Source organism: Ovis aries, chromosome 12 (genome assembly GCF_016772045.2).
Source record: "Ovis aries strain OAR_USU_Benz2616 breed Rambouillet chromosome 12, ARS-UI_Ramb_v3.0, whole genome shotgun sequence".
Classification (NCBI taxonomy): domain Eukaryota; kingdom Metazoa; phylum Chordata; class Mammalia; order Artiodactyla; family Bovidae; genus Ovis; species Ovis aries.
The window spans coordinates 21,076,119-21,102,461 of NC_056065.1; the positions used below are offsets into that span (position 1 = coordinate 21,076,119).

General features: G+C 44.8%; 1 protein-coding gene across 2 annotated transcripts in view; it reads left to right on the forward strand.

Moving 5' to 3' along the window:
• Nucleotides 1-26,343, forward strand: part of TGFB2 (transforming growth factor beta 2) — a 93,505-nt gene that overhangs the window by 35,678 nt on the left and 31,484 nt on the right. For both annotated transcript variants that reach the window (XM_004013602.5, XM_004013601.5), the window contains one exon: nt 21,685-21,848. In XM_004013602.5, coding sequence (XP_004013651.1) covers nt 21,685-21,848 — 164 coding nt within the window. The remainder of the gene's footprint in view (nt 1-21,684; nt 21,849-26,343) is intronic.

Here is a 26,343-nt window from a genome sequence, read left to right on the forward strand (position 1 = left end):
GTGGGTATGTGGTCTGTTTGCCAAGATGAGAAAAGGTGTGTTAAATACTCTGTGTGTTATAAACAAGACTGTGTGTAAATGGATCTCTCTTACTGTATGAAATGAAGTACTAAAAGTTGTACCACTTATTGGCTATATTGTTGTTCAGTCTCTAGTCATGTGTGAACCGCAGCAGGCCAAGCTTCCCTGTCTTTCACTATCTCCCGAAGTTTCCTCAAACTCATGTTTATCGAGTCAGTGATGCAATCAAACCATCTCATCCTCTGTCACCTTTTTCTCCTTCTCTCAATCTTTCCGAGCATCAGGGTCTTTTCCGATGAGTCAGCTCTTCGCATCAGGTGGCCAAAGTATTAGAGCTTCAGCTTCAGCGTCAGTCCTACCCTAGATAAATTATGGAATCCTCCTGAACCTTAAGTGCCCTCATCTGCAAAATGGGAACAAAAAGAGTGTCTACCTTGTCGAGTTTTTGTGAAGTTTAAAGGAGAGAATGCAGGTAGGAATCTGATCTGCTGCTTTTGTTTTCGGTAACTTCTATATTAAAGGCAGATTTAGAGGCAGTGTACCTACTATCCATTTGCTTCACCTACTGTGACAGTCCTTCACATCCCTAGGGTCTGGCTAAAAAGGAAGAGAGGGCAAAACTCAAATCTGTTGGTTAAAAGGCAACTTGGAGGATGACCTGAGGGGCTTCAGGGAAACCAAGGAAACAGATGAGAGTTGGTTACAGGTGCTTCGGGGCCCCGGGCAGGTATCATTCTTAGGACTGATGATGCTGTGTTCTCACAGACCCCCTGAGAGGGCTTAGGTTCTGTGCATTGTAACCTGAAGGATCCTTCTCTGTGGTGAGGTGGAAGTCAGGATTTGGGTTTGATAATCCACTTACCGGTGCTTTCTGGTTACCAGCTCTGAGCCTCGGTTTCCTTATCTGAAGAGTTCCTTTTGAGGGATGTGTTCCTCAAAAGTTGTTTCTGGGGGATAGATCAGCTTGTGTAAGCAATTGCTTGTTATCTCAGTGACCTCTGAGGAGGTGTGGTGGGTACATTCTTCTTCAGTGACAGTGTCAGAAAGGCCGTCACCAAACAGAGAGCAAAAAACGAGTGTTGGGGTGGATATGGCGGAAGGGGAACTCCCGTGCACTGTCTAAGGGAATGTAAAGCGATGCAGCTCCTGCAGAAGAGTATGGAGATTCCTACAAAATTTCAAAATAGATTCAGCAGTTTCACTTCTGGGTACTTATCTAAAGAAGATGAAAATTCTCATTTGAAAAGATATATGTGCCCTGCATGTTCTTAGCAACATTATTCACAATAGCTAAGACAAGGAAGCTACCTCAGTGTCCATGGATAGATGAATAAAGAACATGTGGTGTATATATATATGTATTTACACACATGCATGCAATGGAATATTCAGTTCAGTTCAGTCGCTCAGTCGTGTCTGACTCTTTGCGACCCCATGAATTGCAGCACGCCAAGCCTCTGTGTCCATCACCAACTCCCGGAGTTCATTCAAACTCATGTCCATTGAGTCGGTGATGCCATCCAGCCATATCATGCTCTATCGTCCCCTTCTCCTCCTGCCCCCAATCCCTCCCAGCATCAGAGTCTTTTCCAATGAGTCAACTCTTCGCATGACGTGGCCAAAGTATTGGAGTTTCAGCTTTAGCATCAGTCCTTCCAGAGAGATCACCCAGGGCTGATCTCCTGTAGAATGGACTGGTTGGATCTCCTTGCAGTCCAAGAGACTCTCAAGAGTCTTCTCCAACACCACAGTTCAAAAGCATCAATTCTTCGGCACTCAGCTTTCTTCACAGTCCAACTTTCACATCCATACACGACCACTGAAAAAACCATAGCCTTGACTAGATGGACCTTTGTTGGCAAAGTAATGTCTCTGCTTTTCAATATGTTATCTAGGTTGGTCATAACTTTCCTTCCAAGGAGTAAGCGTCTTTTAATTTCATGGCTGCAATCACCATCTGCAGTGATTTTGGAGCCCCCCAAAATAAAGTCAGGCACTGTTTCCACTGTTTCCCCATCTATTTGCCATGAAGTGATGGGACCAGATGCCATGATCTTCATTTTCTGAATGTTGAGCTTTAAGCCAACTTTTTCACTCTCCTCCTTCACTTTCATCAAGAGGCTTTTTAGTTCCTCTTCACTTTCTGCCATAAGGGTGGTGTCATGTGCATATCTGAGGTGATTGATATTTCTCCCGGCAATCTTAACTCCAGCTTGTACTTCTTCCAGCCCAGCGTTTCTCATGATGTACTCTGCATATAAGTTAAATAAGCAGGGTGGCAATATACAGCCTTGAGGTACTCCTTGTCCTGTTTGGAACCAGCCTGTTGTTCCATGTCCAGTTCTAACTGTTGCTTCCTGACCTGCATATAGGTTTCTCAAGAGGCAGGTCAGGTGGTCTGTATTCCCATCTCTTGAATAATTTTCCACAGTTTATTGTGATCCACATAGTCAGAGGCTTTGGCATAGTCAATAAAGCAGAAATAGATGTTTTAAATGGAATATTACTCAGCCATAAAAAGAATAAAATCTTGCCATTTGTGACAACATGAATGGACCTAGAGAAAGACAAATACCATATGGTCTCACTTATACATGGTATCTAAAACACAAAACAAGTGAACAAATAACAAAACAGAAACTGACTTATAGATTCAGAGAACAGACAGGTGGTTGCCAGAGGAGAGGGGGTGGACAGATAAGTAAAATAGGTGAGGGAGCCCAAGAGGTAAGGACTACCAGTTATTATAAAATACATAAGTCTTGAATATAATTTGCAGCATAGGAAATAGAGTCAATTATACTTTAATAACTTTGTGTGGTGACAGGTGGTAGTAAGACTTATCATGGTGATCATTTTTCAATGTGTAAAAATACTGAATCACCATTGTACACCTGAAACTAATAATATTGTAAATCAATTACACTTCAGTGTAAAAAAGCTATTAACAAAGAATAAGCATGCCACCTTGCACTTTTGGATTACTTTGCATTTAACAAAACCCTTTCACATACATCATCATATTTGAGCCCGACCAGAGCCCTGTAAAGTGGTCACGAGCTCTAAAGGCACAGAGAGATCTAAAACAACACAGTTTCAGAGGCAAATGGGAGTTCTTACTAAGAAGTTGTAGTCCTGTGTATTGGACTTCCCAATGGCTCAGATGATAAAGAATCCACCTGCCAATGCAGGAGACCTGGGTTCAATTCCTGGACTGGGAAGATCCTCTGGAGGAGGGAATGGCAACCCACTCCAGTATTCTTCCCTGGAGAATTCCATGGACGGAGGAGCCAGGCAGTCTACAGTCCATGGGGTCACAAAGAATCAGACACAACTGAACAATTAACACTTTCACTCTCACATAAAACCCTTCATCCCTTTAACCAGATTGGAGAGTTTTTCACTGAAGTTTTTTTTTTTTTTTTTTTTTAAACACAACCACAAGGCAAGATGAAGACCAGTCTCCTCACTCAGTTGCAGCAACTTAGTTGGCAACAGACAGCCTTGAATCAGGAGCTAGAAACTCTCGCACACACATCATGTGCTTGGCTGGTAAGGAGCCAAGGTGAAGGAGCGATAACACAGACGTATCACACCTTCAGAGCCTAAATGAGGCTTTTCAGGAGCTCAGCCTCTGAACCCTCAGTGTTGTGTTTCCTTCCCATTATTTGCTCTTTGAGGAAAACAGAAGATTCAAGAGGCTGGAAGCCAGACCTGTCTAATGAACCTGAGCACAGGGTCACAGGTTGTCAGGATGGTCACATTTCAAAGGGTATCTGCTTCTGTCATCTCTCCTTGTCCTGAGGCTTTGGCTGTTCCCAGTCAGAAGTTTCTGACGCCTTCTGTGGATGGTTCTGACACTTAGAGATGGCTCGTCGTTCACTGAGCTCTGGCTGTTCTTTTGGAACTTTCCACCTTGAAGAACTTCAGCATGAGCCTTTATTGGGAAGAAAGGGCCATGGAGCAGTAGAGAGAGTGTGGAGTTGGGGTCAGATAAACTTGGTTTGTGATTTTCAGCCACTGCCCTAACTGCATGCATGAGTGACTTGCCTGCTCTAAACCTCTCTCTTGCACAACCAGAGGTGGATGCTGGCTCATAGCAGGCACTGTTCTTGTATGAGAGCATCTAAAGGAGATGTCACTGAAGTAAAAAATGAGATCATATCCAAGAAAGCATGTTGTAAACTGCACGTTAATGACTTTTTATAGTAAAATCACCAGAAATCTCTTTTTACACCTGGTTTTATGTGAGTTATACAATGGGTCAGGAAATCTAATAAGTCCATTGGATTGGGTTCATAGGGTTCTGATACTAATAGTTATCCACTGAGTAGGAGAAATGGAGCCAAGGACTGTACTTGTTTGTTTGACTCTAAAGGCAGAGAAAATACCTCCCATCCACAGGGTTTCAGATTCTCCTGTAGTTTTGACCTATGTGACTTTTTCTTTAGGAGAGTCTTCCTGGCATCAGACTCAGAGACTGGATGCTGCCTTTCCCTGTGTGCTCTCAGTGGTCTGTTAATAATATAAACTTACATTTCTTGAGCAGTGGCTGTGTTCATAGTCATTACCTTAGTTAACCCTTGGAGCAATTCTTACAAGCAAGAGTAAGTATTATTACACAGAAATTCATTTGAGTCCTCGCACTCATCTATCAGGTAAAATCTAAAGAGAGAACTGTCATACATAAGAGGGTTGTTGCACCCAAAGAAGGGAGAGATTGCTTCTGCTCTGGAAGAGCTGCAAATTCCTCTGAAAAGAGGACAAACTGGGCCGGACCTTCAAGAATGAGTAGAATTTGCCAAATGTAAAGGGTTTCTAGGTGAAGGATACATGTGGCATGGGCGTGGCGGTGTGTCAGCATTTGGCATGTTTGGAGATCAGAAGTCAGATGGTGCATTTAGCGCTTGGGGTCGAGTCAGCTGTGGTGAGGGAGAGTGGGCAGGAGACGGGGCAGCAGAGATGACGGTGTGCCCACAAAGCTAGGAACGCAGGTTGGGGTCCTAGGGGACAAAGCAAGACGTGTCTTAAAGTTGTCTCTTTATTTGAAAATTGTGGGGGCTTTTCACTGGGTAGGGGTTAAGAGAGAGAAAAGGATGGCTGCGAAGAAAAGTCGGAGAAGGCAATGGCACCCCACTCCAGTACTCTTGCCTGGAAAATCCCATGGATGGAGGAGCCTGGAAGGCTGCAGTCCATGGGGTCGTTGAGGGTCGGACACGACTGAGTGACTTCACTTTCACTTTTCACTTTTCATGCATTGGAGAAGAAAATGGCAACCCAGTGTTATTGCCTGGCGAATCCCAGGTACGGGGGAGCCTGGTGGGCTGCCGTCTACGGGGTCGCACAGAGTCGGACACGACTGATGTGACTTAGCAGCAGCGAAGAAAAGTGAGTTTTCCTTGTACCACGGTGTCTTGACAAGCTAGAAAAGGCCAGCCAATCCCCGTGACCTTATGGGTAGGGAGTGACTCTCCCAGCCTTAGAGTCTAGCCCCAGCCCAGTGTTCTTGTAGAAAGCAGGGAACTGAGCCCGGGAGAGGTTTTTGATGCCTCTAGAAAGATCCCTATAGAGATCACACCCACGCGTCCTCTTCAAGCTGAAATCTGCAGAACCCCGCCCACATTGCGTTGTAAATTCCTCCGCGGTTCCAATAGCTACTGTCCAAGACCTGCGCCGCTTCTGCATTGCATATCTTTTCACTCTGGTGGCTCAGAGGTTAAAGCGTCTGACTCCAATGCAGGCGACCTGGGTTCGATCCCTGGGTCGGGAAGATCCCCTGGAGAAGGAAATGGCAACCCACTCCAGTATTCTTGCTTAGAGAATCTCATAGACAGAGGAGCCTGGTAGACTACAGTCCACGGGGTCAAAAAGGACACGACTGAGCGACTTCACTTTTCACTCACGCTAGACTTGGGAAGAAAGCTGGTCAGATGGCAGTCTGGGCAAATAGGACTGAGTCCATGCTGACTGTCTCTCCATATGTTAGGCTCATAAGACGTTTTTGGGTTTCTAGGCTTCTGAGGGGTAGTTGACGTTGCTAAACATGCCATGAAGGTCGTGTGTCTGTTTGTGCACCCATTATGCCTACTGCAGCATTCCTCCCATCAGCATTGTCCTTTATGGAAAACAACGCAGCCTATAAGGCCCCCCAAAAGCAAGATGTGTCTGTCCTGTGTGAGATTAGACGCTCTGCTTAGACTCATGAGCCTGAGTCTATTAGACACATGTGCAATTATCGTAGAGCTATGCTCAGTCACTCAGTCCTGTTGCCATACCGTGGACTATAGCCCACCAGGCTCATTTGTCCGTGGGATTCTCCAGGCAAGAATACTGGAGTGGGTTGCCATGCCGTTCTCCAGGGGATCTTCCCAACTCAGGGATCGAACCTGAGCCTCTTGCCTCTTCTGCATTGGCAAATGGGTTCTTTACCACTAGTGCCACCTGGTAAGCCCCTAGTAAAGTGATAGAGAAGGCACGTTTGCCTCTGAGAGCTCCCTAGCTTCCTTCCTACAATGAACAAGGAGTAAATTAATATATGATAAATTGATTTCAAGAAAGCAATTAGCCGGGCCTTATGTAAGTCTGTCTGTGTTTGGGCTGCACTGATCGCCTGTTCAAGGCAGAATGACTTATGTGAGGCCATCCCGAGGGAAGAGAGGTCAGCTGATCCCCTACATTCAGAGAAGCAATTTTACAAATGCAGTAAATGTCTGAGTAATTGTGGAATTACTTTATACACCAAAAAGTGGTTTTGTCATAGTGGCTGATGGTCAAAAAGCATCAATGAGTCTTTCATTCATTTTTTAACAATGCTTTTTTAATTTTTATTTTTTGCCACGCCGTATGGCTTATGGGGCCTTAGTTCCCTGATTAGGGATCAAAACCATGCCCCCTCCTGCAGTGGAAAGACAGAGGACTTTCCACTGGACCTACAGGAAGTCCTTCTGGGTCTTATGCCCACTGCTTCATGTGGCCCTAGTGGTAAAGAACCGACCTGCCCACGCAAGAGACATAGAAGATGCAAGTTTGATCCCTGGGTCAGGAAGAGCCCCTGGAGGAGGAAATGGCAACCCACTCCAGTATTCTTGCCTGGAGAATCCCACGGACAGAGGAGCCTGGCAGGCTACAATCCATGGGGTTGCACGGAGTCTGACTGAAGCAACTTACCACACATGCACACACGCAGTTGCCTCTGGTCCCGTCTCTCCCTCATCCACTGTGGAAGACAGAGATGTCCTAAAGACACCTTAATCCCCCGCTGAAACATGGGGGAAACTGTTCCCTTCTTCCCTCTGGAATTTCAGTATCATTCCCAAAGTACTCGTTCCAGGAAAGGTAACTCACTGTATGTCCTGATCCCCAAGGTAGCTGTCTGAGCATAAGTCACGTTCTCCATCTTGGTCCCTTCTAAGCACTCTCAGGCTGCTGGACATGTAGTACCCTTGGCCCTAGAATAGCCCTTCACAATAACAATGAAAACCGTTCTCACCAGAGTGCATCAGAGCTGGTGGAAAAGATGGTGTGTTTATTTTAATGTTTCCATATCTCTTCAAGTTGGAATACCATGAAGGCCTCAGAACTGGTCTCCCCAGCCTTCACTCAAGAATGCATTGTCTAAGAGGTTATGCGGCTCCATCAGCTGATTTATATCTTACAGGAGGGGGCAGGTCCTGAGCCTGGTGTCAGAGGTCCCCAGACTTATTTAAATAAGACTGTCTGGCCTCTGAACTATGGTTTCCTCAAGAGTAGAATGGAGATGGAGTTATCAGGCTCACAATGTATATGAAAGTACATTGTAGGGCATAAACTCCTAGGAAGATGTTAGAGCTTGTGATTTATGCTGGTCGTCATCATTGAGAAAAGGATTCATCTCCATGGTGATATTTATTGAGCACTTATTATGTACCGGGAGGCGTTGGGGAGGGAGAGGTTTCAGTCCCTGTACTCGTGAGACTTAGGAAGGCTCATCCCTCCAATATAGAGGCAATGTTTCGAGGGCCTGTCCTCGCAGTGTCAGTCCAAGGGGCAGCTTGTCACAAAGCTCTAAAAAGGCGCTCTCCTATAGGTGAAATAGATGTGTGCAGACCTCTTCCTGACCCTCGGGGTCTCCAGTCGAGTGCTATAGCCGAGCAGCAATATGACTTGCTTTCCCCGAGGAGAATTCCTGGGGTGTCCAAGAGTCCTTGAAAGGAACTGAGAAGTGTTACCAAGTTTCTGCTGTCAAACATCTTCTGGCAGCAGTTGCTCTCAGGACGCTGTCACACACTCTGTTGTGCATCGTGTACTTTCTTTACCAGTAATCTTCCTGTCCGTGTACACAAAGAAGCTCAATTAATTTATTCCAGTGAGATTATAAAACTGGCTATTTTCTTAGTTTTCTGACCTGTAGAAATCTTTCTGATATGTTGTCTAGGCTTTAAGAATAGTCTAATGAAACCAACATAATATGACAAGAAATGGAATATGGTCAGGGACATAGTAGACACACCCCAACCTGGTAAAAGCTATTCCCCTGATTTTAGGGAATCCTTGAGTACATGCAGGTAAACCCCACCCTGGTGTTGTGGAAAGGTTCCATCTCTCTCCCTGCGTTTGCTGCTTATTTTAGTCTGGTTATGCGTGTGTTTATACATCACTGTGGTGCCCTGGAAGTTCTATTTGCTTCCACTCTAACACATTTAAGAAGCACTGCCTTATTCAAAGGGGCTTCCCTGGTGGCTCAGGTGGTAAAGAGTCTGCCTGTGATGCTAGAGATCCAGGTTCAATCCCTGGGTCGGGAAAATCCCCTGGAGAAGGGAATGGCAACCAACTCCAGAATTCTTGCCTGGAGAATTCCATGGACAGAGGAGCCTGCCAGGCTGCTGTCCATGGAGTCACAAATAGTTGGACATGACTGAGTGACTTTCAAAATGCTTTTGAAGCTTATTCAACAAGCTCTTCTTTAAAGGATGCTTAGTAAATGCTTTTTTAAGAAGTGTAGGCCAGCCCTTGGCTTAGAACTAAACGAAGGTGTTGGTCTGTGCCATCTACACATCCACCTCTGAGAAAAGAGAGTGGGGAGAGCTTCAGAAAGTGCCTGAGTTTTGACCCCTACCACCAAGACTTTGTCTTTCCTTTTTATAAATTTATTATTTTTAAAATTTTATTGATTTGTTTCTGGCTGCACTGAGTCTTTGTTGCTGCGTGTGGGCTTTCTTTAGCTGCTGCGTGTGGGCTTTCTCTTGTTGTGGAGCGTGGGCTCTAGAGTGAACCAGCTTCAGTAGTTGTGATGCTCGGGCTTAGTTGCCCTATGGCATGTGGACTCTTCCTGGATCAGGGGTCCAACCCGAGCGCCTGTGTTGGCAGGTGGATTCTTAGCCACTGGACCATCAAGAAGTCCACCACTAAGGCTTCTGAAGGCTTAGAAAGATAATAGAGCTGTAAGACAGAGCTAAAGCTTCCCCAAAGAGAATAAACTTTTTTTTTTTTCCTTAAGAATTCTCTTTCCATTCTCAAAATGACAGTGCCCTTTCCCTTTGCTGGGGTGTAAAGTAACTTGGGATCAATTGGACTCACTCTGTGGGGGTCTTGCCTACTACTATTTAACCAGTTTTATTTCCCAGTGTCCCTACGAGCAGATGAAACTGTGTACATACTTCCACACACCAAAGTCATGAGCTTGAAGCTGGATGGTAGGGCTTGCTGTCAGCTAATTAAATAAAAATAAGACACTCAAACATTTCAAGGTACTTAGCTTTGGTCTAGTTCTGCCTTGGAGAGTCTCACTTTCAAAGCTGTGTTTTCTCCTCTTGCAAATGGTGCCTCAACCTTGAGCAGAAAGCTGCTTAGTGCCCAAATGCATAAGAATTCTTAAAACAAGCATAACACCTGCGGCTCCATTCCAGAACTTGGTCATGCCACAGTTCATCTGGATTCCTATAATTCCTGTATGTTCCCATATCTTAATTGCCCATAGCTGTGTTGCCAGTACAAACAGGATGGGGGAAGAGTCCACGCCCTTAGTGAATACATCTACCAACCCTGAGAAAGCTCCATCTTTTGAAACTCTGGTATTCTTTGTAAGGTACTGAATGACCATCTACTGAAATGCTAATAAAGATATCTGATAACTAAAAATTCCTTTCAAGCAATTCTTACTGCCTACGATCTTTCTAGTCAAGATTCAAGACTGGCATTTAGCAGAATAGTTCTGATTTTAAGACTCTGTCCTCTGCAAAATGAAAACACAGGTTCACTGAATCAGATTTCACATCCATCTGAGCATAATTGAAATGAGTATTTAAGTCAAATAAATACATATTGAATAGGGGCATACTGTAAAATTTGCACATAAAAAAGTTTCAGGGTATGAAACATAAGATAATGACATCTGTGAAATATAGGTTGTGTGGAAAAGACTGAAGACTTCTAATTTATTATGCACTCAAAACACATAGAAAAAAATACGAGTAGAAAGGTTAAAAGAGAGAGAGAATGAGAATAATTCACTGTTGGGATGCATTAATAAAAGTATAAGTTCTACCATAAGGAAGGTGATAATTCTACTCTATTCTGACTTGAGAATTATGTTCAAATGTAAGGGTCCAGTTTTAAAATTGGAGCAGAGAACAGACCATCCGTGGAGGTAAAAGGCTCTCATAATAAAAAGAAATAGGAATGTTTGCTTAGAAAAGAACAGACATGGGGGCAAGGAGACATGAAATCTGGCCTCACAATTTCTGAGTAGGGTCAAGTGGAAAAGGAAGTGAATCATCTTGTGTGGCAGCACCAGTCCCAGTAGACAGACCTTGGAGGTAAGCAGATCTCAGTCCAGCATAGGGGAGAACTCTTTGTACAGCGGGAGCTGTCAGAGACTGCAGCAGGTCATCTGCCTGAGCTTTGAGGTCTCTGTCACTGAAGGAGTTCTAGAAGATACTGTCTTGTCTCGAACAAGACACTGCAGCAAGAGGGAATTAGATCCCAGGAACTTGGAGAGAGCACATAATAGATGCCAGGCAAGCCCTTTATGTGTTCTCATTTCTAAGTGCAATGAAGTTTCAGGGAGAATCAACGTTAGCTGTATTTACTTTCCTTTTCAAGTAAGATAATCCAGACCATCTCTTCCTCTTCACATGTCCTCACTCCCAAGTCATGAATTTAATACATCAGCAATCATAGCCTGTCCCACTTGGTGAAGTTGGTAAATAGCTTGCAATCCTAGCAGGGTGTGCCCGTCGCTTATTAGCTTAGCTCCAGGGCAGAGCAGCAAACCAGCACAGTGCCTCCAAGTAATTAGGTGATTGCCTGACAAAGAAGTCGGGCCACAAGCAAGAGGCTTACAGACAACATAGAGACACGAGCTCCCAGTACAAGACACGCAATGGCCATTATATGCATCACCGCTATAATTTTAGGAAGATTAGAGAAAGATTTGCAAGCTAATAAGAGACACTACACCCATTAAGCATGTCAAACAGTCCACACCAATCATCACAGAGCTCCAGGGAAAGTGCAGAGTTTCTGGAAAGGGGAATGTCTGTTTGTTCTGGGTTAGGAAAGCTCTCTACAGGGATGAGCCAGAATGTCCAACAGGGTACATTTTCATCTTTATTTTGCCAGTGTTTTGTGTAATTCTGGCAAGATTTTACTCGTTTCTCAATCTGCAGAAGAAGCTTAAAAATAAAAGGTGCCTCTCATCCATGAAGAGATTAAGGGTGAGATCCTACATTTCCAAGTTTACTTTGTTAGTGGAATCAATCCTTATTTTTTTTCTTTTACAAAATTTAAAAAAATATTTATTTATTTATTTGGCTGTGCCAGGCCTTAGTTGTGGCACGTGTGACCTTTGATTTTCGTTGCAGCATGCAGGATCTTTAGTTGTGGCATGTGGGGTCTTGTTCCCTGACCAGGGATTGGAAACGGGTCCCCTGCATTTGAGAGTGCAGAGGGTCTTAGCCACTGGCTGCCAATTGCCTTCTTTTTGTTGACCATGTTGTGGCCATTGCTGGGTTCTAGAATGGCTGTGTGACTAGCTATGTCTTGAGGGGATTGGCCTCTTTAAAGGCCGTTCGATTCAGTTCAGTTACTCAGTCGTTTCCGATTCTTTGCAACCGCATGGACTGCAGTACACCAGGCTTCCCTGTCCATCACCATCTCCCGAAGCTTGCTGGAACTCATGTCCATCGAGTCATGACTGCTTTGCCCCCTATTTTTTAGAGGAAAAAAAAAAGCATAGATTGAAGAAAAATAAGAAGAGAGAAAGTGGAGCAATGAAAGGAGAGAAGACAAGGAGGGAGAAAGATAAAAAAAAGAGTTTGATGAATTTAAAGATGAGACAATGGCAGAGAAGAGTGACTTTGATCACTTAGTCCAACCAGGAGGAGAGCCTCCCACCGTGACGCCATTCCTAAGGAGTGTGTCCCATTCTTGGTCCACCTGCCTGCACAAGTGGATCCAGGCGCCCTCTCCATACACAATCCTGAGCACAATGAGAAACACAGAGAAATCAAAATGGAATAGGTGTCTCCACGTAAGTGGAGTTTTATGAAGGTGATGGAAACTTTGGAGTAGAAGCTAGGAACCCTGTATCTGTCATAGTTCAATAAGACCAACCACCCTGGGCTGGCATCATTGTGATTTTTACTTTCTTTCTTTTTTTGGCCCTGTGTAAGAAGGGGCCCAAACAGTTCTGCTGACAGTGTGCACAGTCTCAAATAGTAGCTAGATGAGGGCCAAGTCACATACGCTGATGCTGACACAGTTAGACTCCGGACTTCCAGCAGCATGACAGGTCTGATACCATCTGTCTCTCCAAGACACCCAGTTTCCATCAGAAGTGCTCTGGGGCTGGGTTACACTTAATAGGAGGGATGGCCAGGGAGAAAATCAGCAACCGCTGGTGATGCGCTGTTTATTCCTCAGTCATTTTGTATTAAATTGCTGGGACTTGAGTGTCAGCAGTGCTTGGGCTGTGGTAGTGAAATCAAATCCATCTCCCGTGTGCCAAGACAAATTGGAGAAAACCCCCGAACACAACTGTCTTGGTTTCTTGCTGGCCGTGTCTATGTGCACACAAACAGCAGCTCATTCTTGCCCTCTGGCCCTGCGGTGGGTTGCTCGTCTTGCTGCACCCCAGAGGATGTCTAAGGAACCCCAAACTACTCTCAAAGCTCGGGACATCAGGAACGAGGAGTCCTCATCAAGCGCTGTTGAAAGTCCATGTGGATCACTGCAGAGCTTCAGGGAATGTATAGTCATTGCTGGAAAGAGGATGAGAAGTTTGTTCTGTTTATTTGAGGAGCTTGGGGGCGAGAACCAGTGGGTGCTTCCCAGGCTCAAGGCATCATGCGTATCTTTAAGGGGGTTCAAAAGATCGTGGGCCATCCTGACCTTAGCACTGTGTCTTTTATGGGGGAACTTTTGCACTGAGCAAACCACAGATCGCTGTATGAGGGCCATTCTTCTAAGGACCATCAGTAAAAATACTAGGCTTTGCATTCAAGTTTCTGGAGCTTTTAATAAGTCAAACAGTTGTAAGGAGGTACTTTCTTGTGCCCGTTTTTGCAATGCAATACTCCAGTGAGTGTTGGTATTTCTGCCTGGGGTTGGATTCATGTCTTTTACTCATGGGACTCCTTTGTTCAGGAGACAGGATATTGTGGTGAAAAGCCAGAGCTTTTGATTGACAGGCCAGCCTTACCTTGACCTTAGCCAGAAGTTACTTGGTTCTCCTTGCTTTTGATTTCTTTATCCGGGAAATGGGGATGGAAACACCTCTTTAGCAGAAATGAAGCATGTAAAGCTATTAGAAAATGGGAGAGGATTGTGAAATAAAATTCTAGGCTGAGTTGAGACTGTTCTTTTCAGGGTAGGGATGGGGAAATGGGCGTATTTTATTCATCCCTGACTAGTTCATGAGATTGAAGGGAGGGGAAGCCTAGCCAAGTTGATTATAGTCTATAATGAACTTGTAAATTGTAGTCTAGGGCGTTCATGCATGTGTTCTCAGTCACTAAGTTGTGTCTGACTCTTTATAAGCCATGGACTGTAGCCTGCCAGGCTCCTCTGTCCATGGAATTTCCCAGGCAAGAATACAAGAGCGGGTTGTCGTTTCCACATCCAGGGGATCTTCCCGACCCAGAGATCAAACCTGAGTCTCTTATACCATCTTCTGCACTGGCAGATGAGTTCTTTACCATTAGCATCATCTGGGAAGCCCATGGTTTATTTCAGTGGTCCTCAAACTTTAGGGTACATAAGAGTTGCACAGGAGTTTGTTAAAACGCAGAGCATTGAGCATTACCCCATGCCCACTCATGAGAAACCCTGCTATAGAATAGGATCTGTACATCCACACTAAACAACAGGGCCCTAGGATGCTCTGTAAGCCTCTTACAACTTCTCCCCTACAAAGGAATCTAGCTTGTATTTAAAATTCAGAAATGTACAACTTTGATACCATGTATTAAATAGATAACTAATGACAACCTACTGTATTGCACAGGAAACTCTACTTAAATCATCTGGGGTGACCGAAATGGGACGGAAATCCAAAAAAGAGGAGATACCTGTATATATATACCTGATTCACTTGGCTGTACAGCAGAAACTAACACAGCATTGTAAAGCAATTATATTCCAATAAAAATCAATAAAACATAAAATGAAATTCAGGTAACTAGTGAGTGCTTCGGGGAGTAAGACAAACAGAACCTCTGGGCCTCTAACGATCCTTCGTTCCCATGTTGTTGTTTGATTGCTAAGCTGTGTCTGACTCTTTGTGACCCCGTGGATTGCAGCATGCCAGGTTCCTCTTTCCTCCTCTGTCTCTTGGAGCTTGCTCAGAGTCATGTCTACTGAGTCGGTGACGCCATCCAACCATCTCATCCTCTGTTGCTGCTTCTCCTTTTGCCTTCAATCTTTTGCAGCATCAGGGTCTTTCCTAATGAGTTGGCTCTTCTCATCAGGTGGCCAGATTATTGAAGCTTCAGCTTCAGTGTCAGTCCTTCCAATGAATGTTCAGGGTTGATTTCCTTTACCTGGGGTAGAGTCCCCAGTCTAAGTCTTCTCCAACACCACAGCATCAATTCTTTGGCTCTCAGCCTTCTTTATGGTCCAACTCTCATATCCATACATGACTACTGGAAAAACCATAGTTTTGACTATAGGGACTTGTGTCAGCAAAGTCATGTCTCTGTTTTTGAATATGCTATCTAGGTTTGTCATAACTTTTCTTCCAAAGAGCAAGTGTCTTTTTAATTTCATGGGTGGCGCTACTGGTAAAGAACCTGCCTGCCAATGCAGGAGACATAAAAGACATGAGTTCAGTCCCTGTGTCAGGAAGATCCCCTGGAGAAGGAAATGGCAACCCACTCCAGTATTCTTGCCTGGAAAATCCCACGGACAGAGGAGCCTGGCAGGCGATACAATCCATGGGGTCGCAAAGAGTCAGACATGACTGAAGCGACTGAGTACGAGGCATATCTTTTACCTTTCATTTTGAACTACTGCCCTCTGGCTTATCCTAGAAATTCCCCGAGGACATTGAGACCAGTGCCAGTTTCCCTTGGGGGTTCTGTGAGTGCCAGCTTCAAGAGAGCAGTTGTTAGAAATTAAGGTCTCTTTCTTCTTGGCCTCTGCTAATCTGCTTGCTTTGTTAAATAGCACTGGCCTCTCCAGCTAGCAGCCAACGGGTACCTTTTAGCACAGTGGTTCTTAAACTTTGATGGTGCATCAGGCTTTCTTGGATACTTTGCACTTATCCCAGGTTCCCAGGTGAGGTAGATGCTGTGGTCCAAGACCACACTTCCAGAACCACTGCTTTAGTAAATGCAACATATACTCAGGAATACTTGACCCACAATTCCAATGTCTGTCACACACTTTTTTCCCACTAGTTTTGTGGTGTAAGCAGCCCAATAGGGAATAGACCACAGATAGAGATGACTGAAGCATTGCCCCCCTAAAGGCTGAACTCTGGATGTCCTTGGGTATTTCTTTCAGTCTCCAAATCTCCTCTTTCTGACAGAGCTCCTCACATATTGGTGCCGTTGTAAGACCTTTCTTCACTTTGTCTTTTTACTAACTTATGTGTTCAGTTTAGTTCAGTCGCTCAGTCATGTCTGACTCTTTGTGACCCCATGAATCGCAGCACGCCAGGCCTCCCTGTCCATCACCATCTCCTGGAGTTCACTCAGACTCACGTCCATCGAGCCCGTGATGCCATCCAGCCCGTGATGCCATCGAGCCCGTGATGCCATCCAGCCATCTCATCCTCTGTTGTCCCCTTCTCCTCCTGCCCCCAATCCCTCCCAGCACCAGAGGCTTTTCCAATGAGTCAACTCTTCGCATAAGGTGGCCAAAGTACTGGAGCTTCCGCTTTAGCATCATTGCTTCCAAAGAAAGCCCAGGGCTGATCTCCTTTAGGATGGACTGGCTGGATCTCCTTGCAGTCCAAGGGACTCTCAAGAGTCTTCTCCAACACCACAGTTCAAAAGCATCAATTCTTCAGTGCTCAGCCTTCTTCACAGTCCAACTCTCACATCCATACATGACCACAGGAAAAACCATAGCCTTGACTAGCAGAGTTCTAATCTGAGCATTGTCGTGAGAGGTGGAGTTGTTTGGTGCAGAGGGTGTTTGCTGGGAGGATAGAATTCTCTTGTCATCTTTTCTGATGGTCAGGGTTGAGCACAGCAGGTAAATGTTAAAGTCTGGTGGTGGGGCGCCTGTGAGTATAGTGGTGACTGTCACTCCTCTCTGCAGCGGGCAGGAATTGAACACCCAGAGTCCTTGATCAACAGCCCCAGGACACTTTTCTCTTTCTCCTCTAATTCAATTAGGTGATAAGTGTGGGACATTCAAAGAAGGCCCAAGGATCACTTAGCCCCTTTGTTGCAGGATGGAAAAGGGGATAGGAAGGGACCTTTTTCGAGAGGAAGTTTGTTCTAAACCCAGTTCTCAAATGTTCCATCTGCTCGTTTGTGTGATCCTGACAACCCGAGTCAGTACATATGAAGTAGGGGATTATTTACCTTGTTATACAGATGAAGAAATAGGTTCTGAAAAGCTAAATGCCGTCTCTGTTGCCACATAGATAAGACTTTGTTGATTTGGGGTTAAAATTCAGGTGGCCTTAAAGGGCCCCCTGCATGCAGGTCCTATATTATATGGGACTGTGGCAAGACTTGGTCCCTGCTGCCACTGAGCTGCGTCTGATAGTGCTGTTGCATTGCCAGCCTCGGGTGACACCGCTGCCCCCATGCCCTATCTGAGATGCTTCGGGTATGGGTGCCTGACACCGGCTCTCTGGGGGGCAGGGGGGAGGGGCAGGGGTTCCAGCACCAATTCTTGGGAGGCCAGGAGTATGGAAGGGTGGCAGAGCTCAGGAGTGAGGCTCCATGGCCCTACTCCAGCCCCGTTGTCCCAGTAGATGTCACATTCGAAGCCTAAATTCAAAGGTGAAATGATCCAGGTGTTCAAGACGGTGACCACAGAATATCAGATTCCAGTGTGAGCCTTTTCCGAGCTTGGGAACTGGTACAACTGCCATGACCACATGCCCATGAAGCCATCCCTGGGCCATGGGGAACCGAAGGACTCTGAAGTACAGATTGCTGACCACAAGGTGCTAACATGGGGAGGAGACAATTTACAATGAGTTGATTAGTTATTTGGAACAGATGACAAGTCAACCTAGAATGCATGAAAGTAGCTTGTGATCAGACGCTATCACTGGGCATTCTATACACCAGTGGTCCCCAGCCTTTTTGGCACCAGGGACTGGTTTCGTGGAAGACAATTCTTCCAAGGGCTGGAGGGTGGGGAGAGCAGGGATGGTTTGGGGTTTATTCAAACTCATTACATTTATTGTGTACTTTATTTCTAACGTGCTAGACTTTAGAAATCAGTAGTTAGACTTCCCCCTTTTTTCCCCCTCTATGTATTCCCCTAAGTGAGATTTAGCAGGGATTTGAGGTAAGGGGAACACTACTCATTGGGTGACATTCTGGAATCTCCTAGGTGCAAGCCTTTTAAAGACAGGAAGGCACATGGGATGGCGGTGGGTGAAGAGGGAGGTGAGGTAAGGTAGGGGAGCAAAACCAGTTTGGTGGTCTGAAATCCACAGAGCTGGTGGAAAGTGCCATCTGATGGAACCAAGAAAGAGTGGGTCAGACATCAAGAGGAGAGTGCCAACTAGGATATGCGAGGGCAAGTTGGCAAAGGTCAAACCCAAGTCACTGAATACTTCACAATGGGGTAGAAGCTGAGTTGAAATGCCAGAGGCCTTTAGAGAGAGCTCACATTCCAAAGGGGGACACGAGTCCTTGCAGAAAGTGGAGAAAAAAGCTGCATCCCTCCCAGGCCAGATGTGTGGATCAAGCCATTGAATACGAGCATGGGAATGGAGCCCCAGCACCAGGCGAGGTATAGAGGGGCCATGTTCAGCTCTTTGTACCGTGCTTCTGAGAGCTTCTATGAGGTAAGGATCATGAGTTGGGTCTGAGCAATTTGCTGTGACTTTTATTTTTTCTTCCAGTGCAGACGTATTTGGGAAGTTGCTCAAGTACCTTGGCCAGGCTAGGGGCTGGTCACCCATAGCAGAGGACAGCTGGGGACAGCTGGGACCGACCCTTAGAAGTGGTAGTCAGTTCTTGAAGTTACCAGTCTTTATCCAATGAGCTCTTGCTCTTGGATGCTGCAGCAGGGGTTTGGGAAAGGCTGCTGTGTCCTGCTGGCCTGGTCCCTTCGCGGAATCATGAGTCCAAAGCCCAGGCACTGGCGGGGAGGGAAGGGATCCCCAACTGTCATTTCACCTCCTCCGTGAACAGCTTCGACTTATAAAACAAGCACCAGATATGTGGATTTGTATTATCGGGCAGTCAAAACAGCCAACACAGTTATCATGGCCAGAGGGGAGGAGGGCTGATTGCCAGCTTATAGGGAGCAGAAGAGAACAACATACTTAACTATCCAGCGACGCCCGTAAATATTTGCAAACACCCCTTCAAAGCTCGAAAGCCTAGGACTGGATCATTGGATGATTTGCTTAGAAGAAGGAGAAACAAAATTGACCTCCTGGTCTGAAGCGGCTGTAAAAAGCAAGTGTGTGTATGGGCAGATGACCAGAAAGGGAAAAAAAAAAATTGTTCAAAGTTTAATAAACACAAAAGAGAATAAAAATAAATCTCAAGAGCGCTTATTTACAAACTTGATGGAAGGATAAGATTGGGGTGGCCGGGTGTGAATGCTGCATGTCTGTGGAAGTAGCGTAGGCCCCTGGGGTTGGGGGGTGGTTTCCACTGAAAGGAAGGGGGAAACCAGCAAGATTGTTTACTTTTTCTAATGACAGGAAACCCACTGGAGCAGCCTTGCCCTTTCAGGATGCTCTTTCCAAGCATGTCTGAAGCTTCTGCTCGCTGATGGGGAGGCCATGAGAAGATAAATGCAGAAACTAGGCCTGTGGAAGCTTCTGGCCAACCTGGAGAGCGTGTGAAGCCATCCTCCCAGGCCTCTCTGCCTGGATTCCCAGCCTATTTTCAGCTGAGCTGTCAGGATGGGACCAGCCTGTTCTGGGCTGGTCCCATCCTGGGCTGGTAATATTCCAGCAGAAAGGTTGATTTTTTCTTTTTTTTCTTACACAGGTTGTTGGATTTTTAACAGTACTATCTGCCACACTTTACATTTCAATCTTAAAACAACCAAAAATGTCAGTAGGCATTGCTTTTTTGCCAAAGGCAGATGCTACAGCAATGTAAATCCAAACTATAGCAAATTTGGATTTGGGGGCTGTGGCCAACATCACTGCAGATTCTAGGAAGGATCCCTCCTGGATGCTTTAGATTTGGGGAGGTTTGTTTGTTTGATTGTTTCTGAGACTTTGGATCTACAAAGTTTCAGATCACACAGTCATTTGTGAAGCAGTCATCAAGCAGAGCATGGTTTGAAATGTATCACTTCCCCATGAGCTGCTTTCTGAGAGTCATGGGACATGGGGAAAGGATGGAGAAAAGCCTCTGTGAGGGGAAAAAGTACACAGTTCTTAAGATAATGAAATGCTGGTGTGTTCCTAGCATTCAATTTTTCAGTGTAATCATCCCAGAGCAAGGATTTCCCAGGAAATCATGAAAGGTATTTATTTCTATTTTAAGATCAGCAAGATGGTACATTTATTTAATAAGAAGCTAGTCTTGCCAATAACCAGATGCTTAAGTCTTTCAAAACTCCTGTTGATGACCAACTGTGCAAACAGTGGATATTTGGTGAACTTCATATGTGCAGACTTCTGTTCTAGTAGCTGCAGAAAAATATATGAGAAATACTGTCAGTCCTCAGGATTCTTAAAATTTCACTGAGGAGAACAAAAGCAAGCATAATAGCAAAATAATAAAAAACATTTGTAAGTGGACTGTAGCCCTCCAGGCTCCTCTATCCATGGAATTCTCCAGGCAAGAATACTGGAGTGGGTACCCATTTCCTCCTCCAAGGGATCTTCCCGATCCGGGGATTGAACCCAGGTCTCCCCCATTGCAGGCAGATTCTGTAACCATCTGAGCCACCAGGGAAGCTCCCCCTCCCACCAAAAGAAAACATTTGTAAAGGGCCATGAAAACTGAGAATGATTACGTTGTAACGAAGTGACATAATTGAGGAGGGGGTAGAAGACCATCGAACCACCAGAGTTGGATGGTACATTCCAGAATAATGAAAGTAAGTTTGCAGGAGATTTTCAAAGAGTATTGTAGGAATATACCTATTCTACCTATACTATAGAAACATACCTGTAACAGCTAGCCTGCCCAGTGTAGATACTTAATAAATGGGTGTTGTATAGGAAGTATGGGGATAGAATTCAAACTTGCTTTGGTTTTGTTTTAACCCTGAGTTATATATCCAAAGGCAAAGACAGGTTACCTCAAAATAACAGCAAAATTCTAGCAGCCCACGAACTTGAAATTGTCGTGGGCTGTCTGCAAATCTGTGTTTTTCATGGCTCAGAGCAGAAGGCATTGGGGTTGGTTCTTTCTCTTCATTCGCTAGGATTCCCTCCCACCAGTGAACATTTATGCCGAATAAAGAATTTTAAGACTGGGCCTGGTATTGCTACTACCTGTGTGTTTTCATTCAACAGTCCTCACCCTAACTTCACTAGAGGGTGTATTCGGTCCTATGTGTGTCAAAGACCAAATTATAGAAGCCGAAAAAGATGCAGTCCATGAATCTGGAGAGAGTAGAGTGTTTGGGAGCCAAAATTTCAAGGGAAAAAATACATGGGCAAACTGCTTGCCATTAGGAGCTATTTTCTTGGCACATTTGATTAAAGTGTATGCAAGCCTGACAGCTTTCTCCAGGCATCAACTGTCATGAATTTGTTCCAGTTCATAACCATTTAGGATTTTCCACCACTCCGTCAGCTTTCAAAGAAGAGGGTTAACTTAGGGCCCTCAAATGGAACTGGAAGTGGTTTGTTAATCCCTTTTAATCGGCTACTCCTGTAACCAAATGCACATGCTTATTTTTTTTTTCCTAGTTCAATTGTTAATGATATTAAATTGGCCATTGGAAACGAAATCATTCTATAGATATTTCCTGTAAGGTTTCTTAAGGCTGTCTCATGCTGCAGGGTCTTTTGTGAGAGAACAATGGATTTTTATCATTTTCAATGATTGCCCTAACTTTTTACAGATGCCATCCCGCCCACTTTCTACAGACCGTACTTTAGAATTGTCCGATTTGACGTCTCCTCGATGGAGAAGAATGCTTCCAATTTGGTGAAGGCCGAGTTCAGAGTCTTTCGTTTACAGAACCCGAAAGCCAGAGTGCCTGAACAACGGATTGAGCTGTATCAGGTAATTTTGTTTGGGTTGTTTGAATGGACAATGAGTTTTAAGTCTTAGGATAAAGGACTTAACTGCAGACTGAAATTTTTCTGAACTGATAGGTCATTTTCTACACTCACAATCATGGGACAGGCCCTTATTTGTTATTCCTCTCACAGTGACAGCTTATTCCTTAGTTGCTCAGGAAGGCAGAACCTTTAATGTGAAGGGGGGAAGCTCTGAGCGTAAATGGCTGGAATGACCATCCTCTGGAAGGCTCCAGTCCTGAAATTCACCCCCTACTCTGGAAGGTCAGATGGTACAAGACCAATCCCACCCCAAGGAGAGAAGTCAGCCACCTTTCTTTTCTCATCTGATGGCCATCTCTTTCTCCTTTTCTTCCCTTCCTATTGTCTCCTCTCCATCCCTGTTACTCTCTTTTCTTCCCATCTTTGCTACCTCCTGTCTCTTCACTAACCTCATCTAGCCTCCTCTTCCTCTCTGGTTCTACTCAGGCTTTCCAGTCCATCCCCCACCAAATGCACATCCTCTGTTCACCTCTGCCCTCCATTATTTTAGGCAGCCCTGGCATCTCATCTCCCTAAGATCTCATCTTATCATCCTCATCTCATCTCACTGGGCAGCAGTGTCAAAAGATGGTGATGATGGTGGTGATGATGATGGTGATGAATGATGAATGATGATGGTGGTGGTGATGATGGTGGTGATGATGATGGTGATTAATTATGGTGATGATGATGATGGTGATGAGTGATGGTGATGATGGCAGTGATGATGATGGTGCTGATGCCAAGTTACTGAGAGGTGAGAGATGTTCTTAACAGCTTATTACTCATGTGGCATCAGCATGACCCAAGATCTTTAGGGGATTCTGCTGCACATGAAAGCACTGCTGTAAAAGCTCTGAGTCTAGTAGGGGAGGCAGACATGGTCATGGTGAATATGTCATTGTGTCATATAAACACGGTATGCAGGGGGCAGAGTTGGAAAGATTTCACTATGGACTTGATGTTTGGGTGGGGCCTCAAGAAGCATCTATTAAAGCAGGAAACAGGGTCTCCTTTGACGGGGCCTATAGAAGATACTATAGAGATGGTGCTCAGTGCTAGGGGGTGAGGAAAGACTCAGGGAGAGGATTGCCCTCCAGGGAAGATATGTAAAAGGAGATAAACAAGGTCAAGAACAGACCCAAGAAACCCAATGTTATGGAGGAAACACGTGAGACAATATGACTGAGAAGCAGGCATATCTGAGGGAATGAGAGGAATTGACATCTGTAGGTGGAAACCTCTAATTGTCCTGGATTGTAAACGTTTGGAAATTTGGTGAAGACTTTTCTTTGCATTTATTAGGAAAATGGAAAAATTATCACAAATAAATGTTGGTTATGAAATCTCAGAGAATGAAGTTAAAGCTGTTAAGAGTTTTCAAATACGAGTTACATGTGTGTTCATGAAAAGTGATTCTTACTTATTATAATGGATCCTCAGGTACCTTCCTTGGAGACCTTCGAATTTTAAGGCATGTTCTAAAAGCATCAGACAGAGTCACCTTTCTGTGTGCCAGACCCTCTGCTAAGCCCTTTATTAATATTATCTCTGTTCTTACAGCTCTGCTATGAAGTTTGCATGATGAGGCATCTTTTTTTCCCCATTTATTGACATATAATAGGCACATAACATTGTATTAGTTCAAGTGGTACAATATAAGGATTTAATATATGTATAAATTGCAAAATGATCACCATAATAAGTTCAGTTAACATCCATTGCTTCACATACTCACACGTCTGTTTTTCTTTGTGGTGAGAACTGCTAAGATTTACTCTAGTAGCAACTTTCAAATATTCCATCTAGTATTGCTAACTATGGTCACTATGTCGTACATCACATCCCTAGAACTTACTCATCATGTAACTGGAAGTTTGTGCCTTTGGACCACCTTCACCCATTTGAAATATTCTTTCTACTCCTGTATTCTTTCTTATTTTTACAGAAGGTGCTGAGTCACAGAGAAATTAAGTCCCTTGGCCAGAGTCACAGAGCTAGGAGGGGGCAGGGCTGGGATACAAGTCCAACTCTGACTCCCAAGTGCTCGCTCCTCACCACATTTGCTGTTTGTAGCAAATCCTTTCCTACCTCTTTGCCTCAAAATCAGCCAGAGTAGAAGAAAAATAAGAGAAACTAGGCCGGCCAGAGGGTGGAGTGATATTTGGAGGGAAAGCAAAGACTGAGTTCTCTGAAAAAGCAGCTTGATCAAAGTTAGTCAGAGATATTAAAAGATGATTTGAAAATTAAAAACATGATTCCCTGTCCTCCTTTTTCTTCTTTTTTCAATTAAGACGCTCTTACATGCCTCCCTGTACAGATGGATTGTGCTCTCTGGCCCTGTTTTAATTATGTGACATGTGACTTCAGTTAATTGAAGGCAAGGTTTGTTAGGTTTTGCTGCCTGTAACGTAAGCTGCTAAATCACTATTATTCTTTGGCTCCTGACTTTTTGCCCTGAGGTGTGACCTCTGATAGTGGAATACTGATGGTTTGTCTTCCTCACAGAGGCTGACTCATCTCCAGGAGGGGATCTGTACTTGGAGGCTGGAATTTAGAGGACTTTAATGAGTCCTCAAGGGATGTGTACATCCCCAGAGGTTACTGCAGCACTGGCCGCCCCATGACATGAGCAGCAAGCTCTGTTCCAGTTAAAGTCCCCAAATTGGAAAAAATGGGGCTTCCCTGGTGGCTCAGCGGTAAAGAATCTGCCTGCCAAGCAGGAGAGACGGGTTCGATCCCTGAGTTGGGAAGATCCCCTGGAGAAGGAAATAGCAACCCACTCTAGTATTCTTGCCTGGGCAGAGGAGCCTGGCAGGCTATAGTCCATGAGGTCTCAAAGAGACGACTTAGCGACTGAACAACAGTTGGAAAAGGTACAGCTCAAGATGGAAGCCCATTGAATGGAGACTGTGACCTTGGGTTTGTTCAATGTCACTGAACACAGGAATCTGGGAAGGAGGTAGTTTTAAGGAAAATAAGAAAGACTAACATCTCCTTATCCATCTAGAGCTCAGCTATGTTGCAATCTAACCTCCTGAAACACAGCCAAGGTCCAGAAGTAAGTCAGAGAGATCCCTGAACACCTTCACAGAAGACTCAGCACACATGCAGCTGAATCACTGGAAAGGCAGCCTTTGGTCTTCTCTGGGACCAAGAAGTTTGAAGCACTGGATAGGAAGGAGCGCTGGAGGAAGACACTCTGACAGGAGGAGGTGAACCTTTAGACTTGCAGTGTTCGCCAGTGCACCCCAGTGATGCCACTTCAGATCAAGTCACAGAATGCAATGTTTCTTATGGATAATTTTCCTAAATCTTATCCTGTTTTTAGTTAACCCAGTCTTTGTCTCTGTGACACCCTGCCTGCCTTCTGATACCTGCTGTGGCCTCATTGGAAATCCCATTTTGGCTTGTTTTTCTCCAACTTTCCACTTGTCTTCAGCGCATTTGGAAGTCTTTGCAGCCTTCAGTGGTAAAGCTCCCTGGTATAAAATTCCCTTCTGTTGGGGGACAGAAATGGATGCTTATGATAACAGCCTTGAATTATGTAGGTGAGGCTAAATTATATTCAGGTAATAACTAGAACTCATGCCATAAAATGCTAGAGAGTTTTATATCCAAAATTGCTTAAAGGTTATTTTGAAAATAAAAGACTTAAATGGACAGATCTTTAGCTGTTTGGAAAGTTCAACTATTCAGAAGGACAAAGCCTCTGAAATTTCTAGAAGCCCTTTGATTACTGTATTACTTAACACATAGCTGACTGCCTACTTCCTAGAGGAAAAAGCTAGGATCACTAGGAAGAGGTTTCCAGGATGTTTAGATGGTTATATGGATGATTTATTAGGATTATTCAGAACACTGATCTTAAGCAGGGGAAGAGTATGTGGGTGTGTGTTCCTGTGCGCTCACATGTGGGTGTAGGAGATACTCCCCTACCTATAAAAGCCCTGGGGGAGCTTTTCTACAAGGCCTGCCCATGGCCTCTTTCCTGGAGATTCTGATTGTCCCTGGAAAGGAAAAGATTTCCCTGTGGACAGATGCGGTTTCCAAGAGCTCTCCTTGTGATTCAGATGTGGTCATTTGCCATGGGCATCACAGATTTAAAACATATCCCAGGGTTGGGGGTCATTCTGTCCCATACTTGTAGATGGTTACTCTTTCTAGAGTCAGAATCCCAGGCGGGAAAGACCTAAGATAGCATTTCTAGGAGCAAGCTCAGCGTTAGTTTCATCTGGGGTTCTGCATCTGTTGATTTCTCCCTGCCCGGGAGAGTCAAGACACCCGAGCTTCTGTGGAAATCATGTTTAGTTTGGCAAGGCGACTCTCTCCTTCCCCTCTCTACAGAATAGTCTGTCAGAGCCGTGATGAATGGTGGTAACATAAAACCGTCCTGTCCTCCTCCTACCCCTGACTTCTGTTATGTTCATGGACTCCAAAGAGCATATACTGGTGTG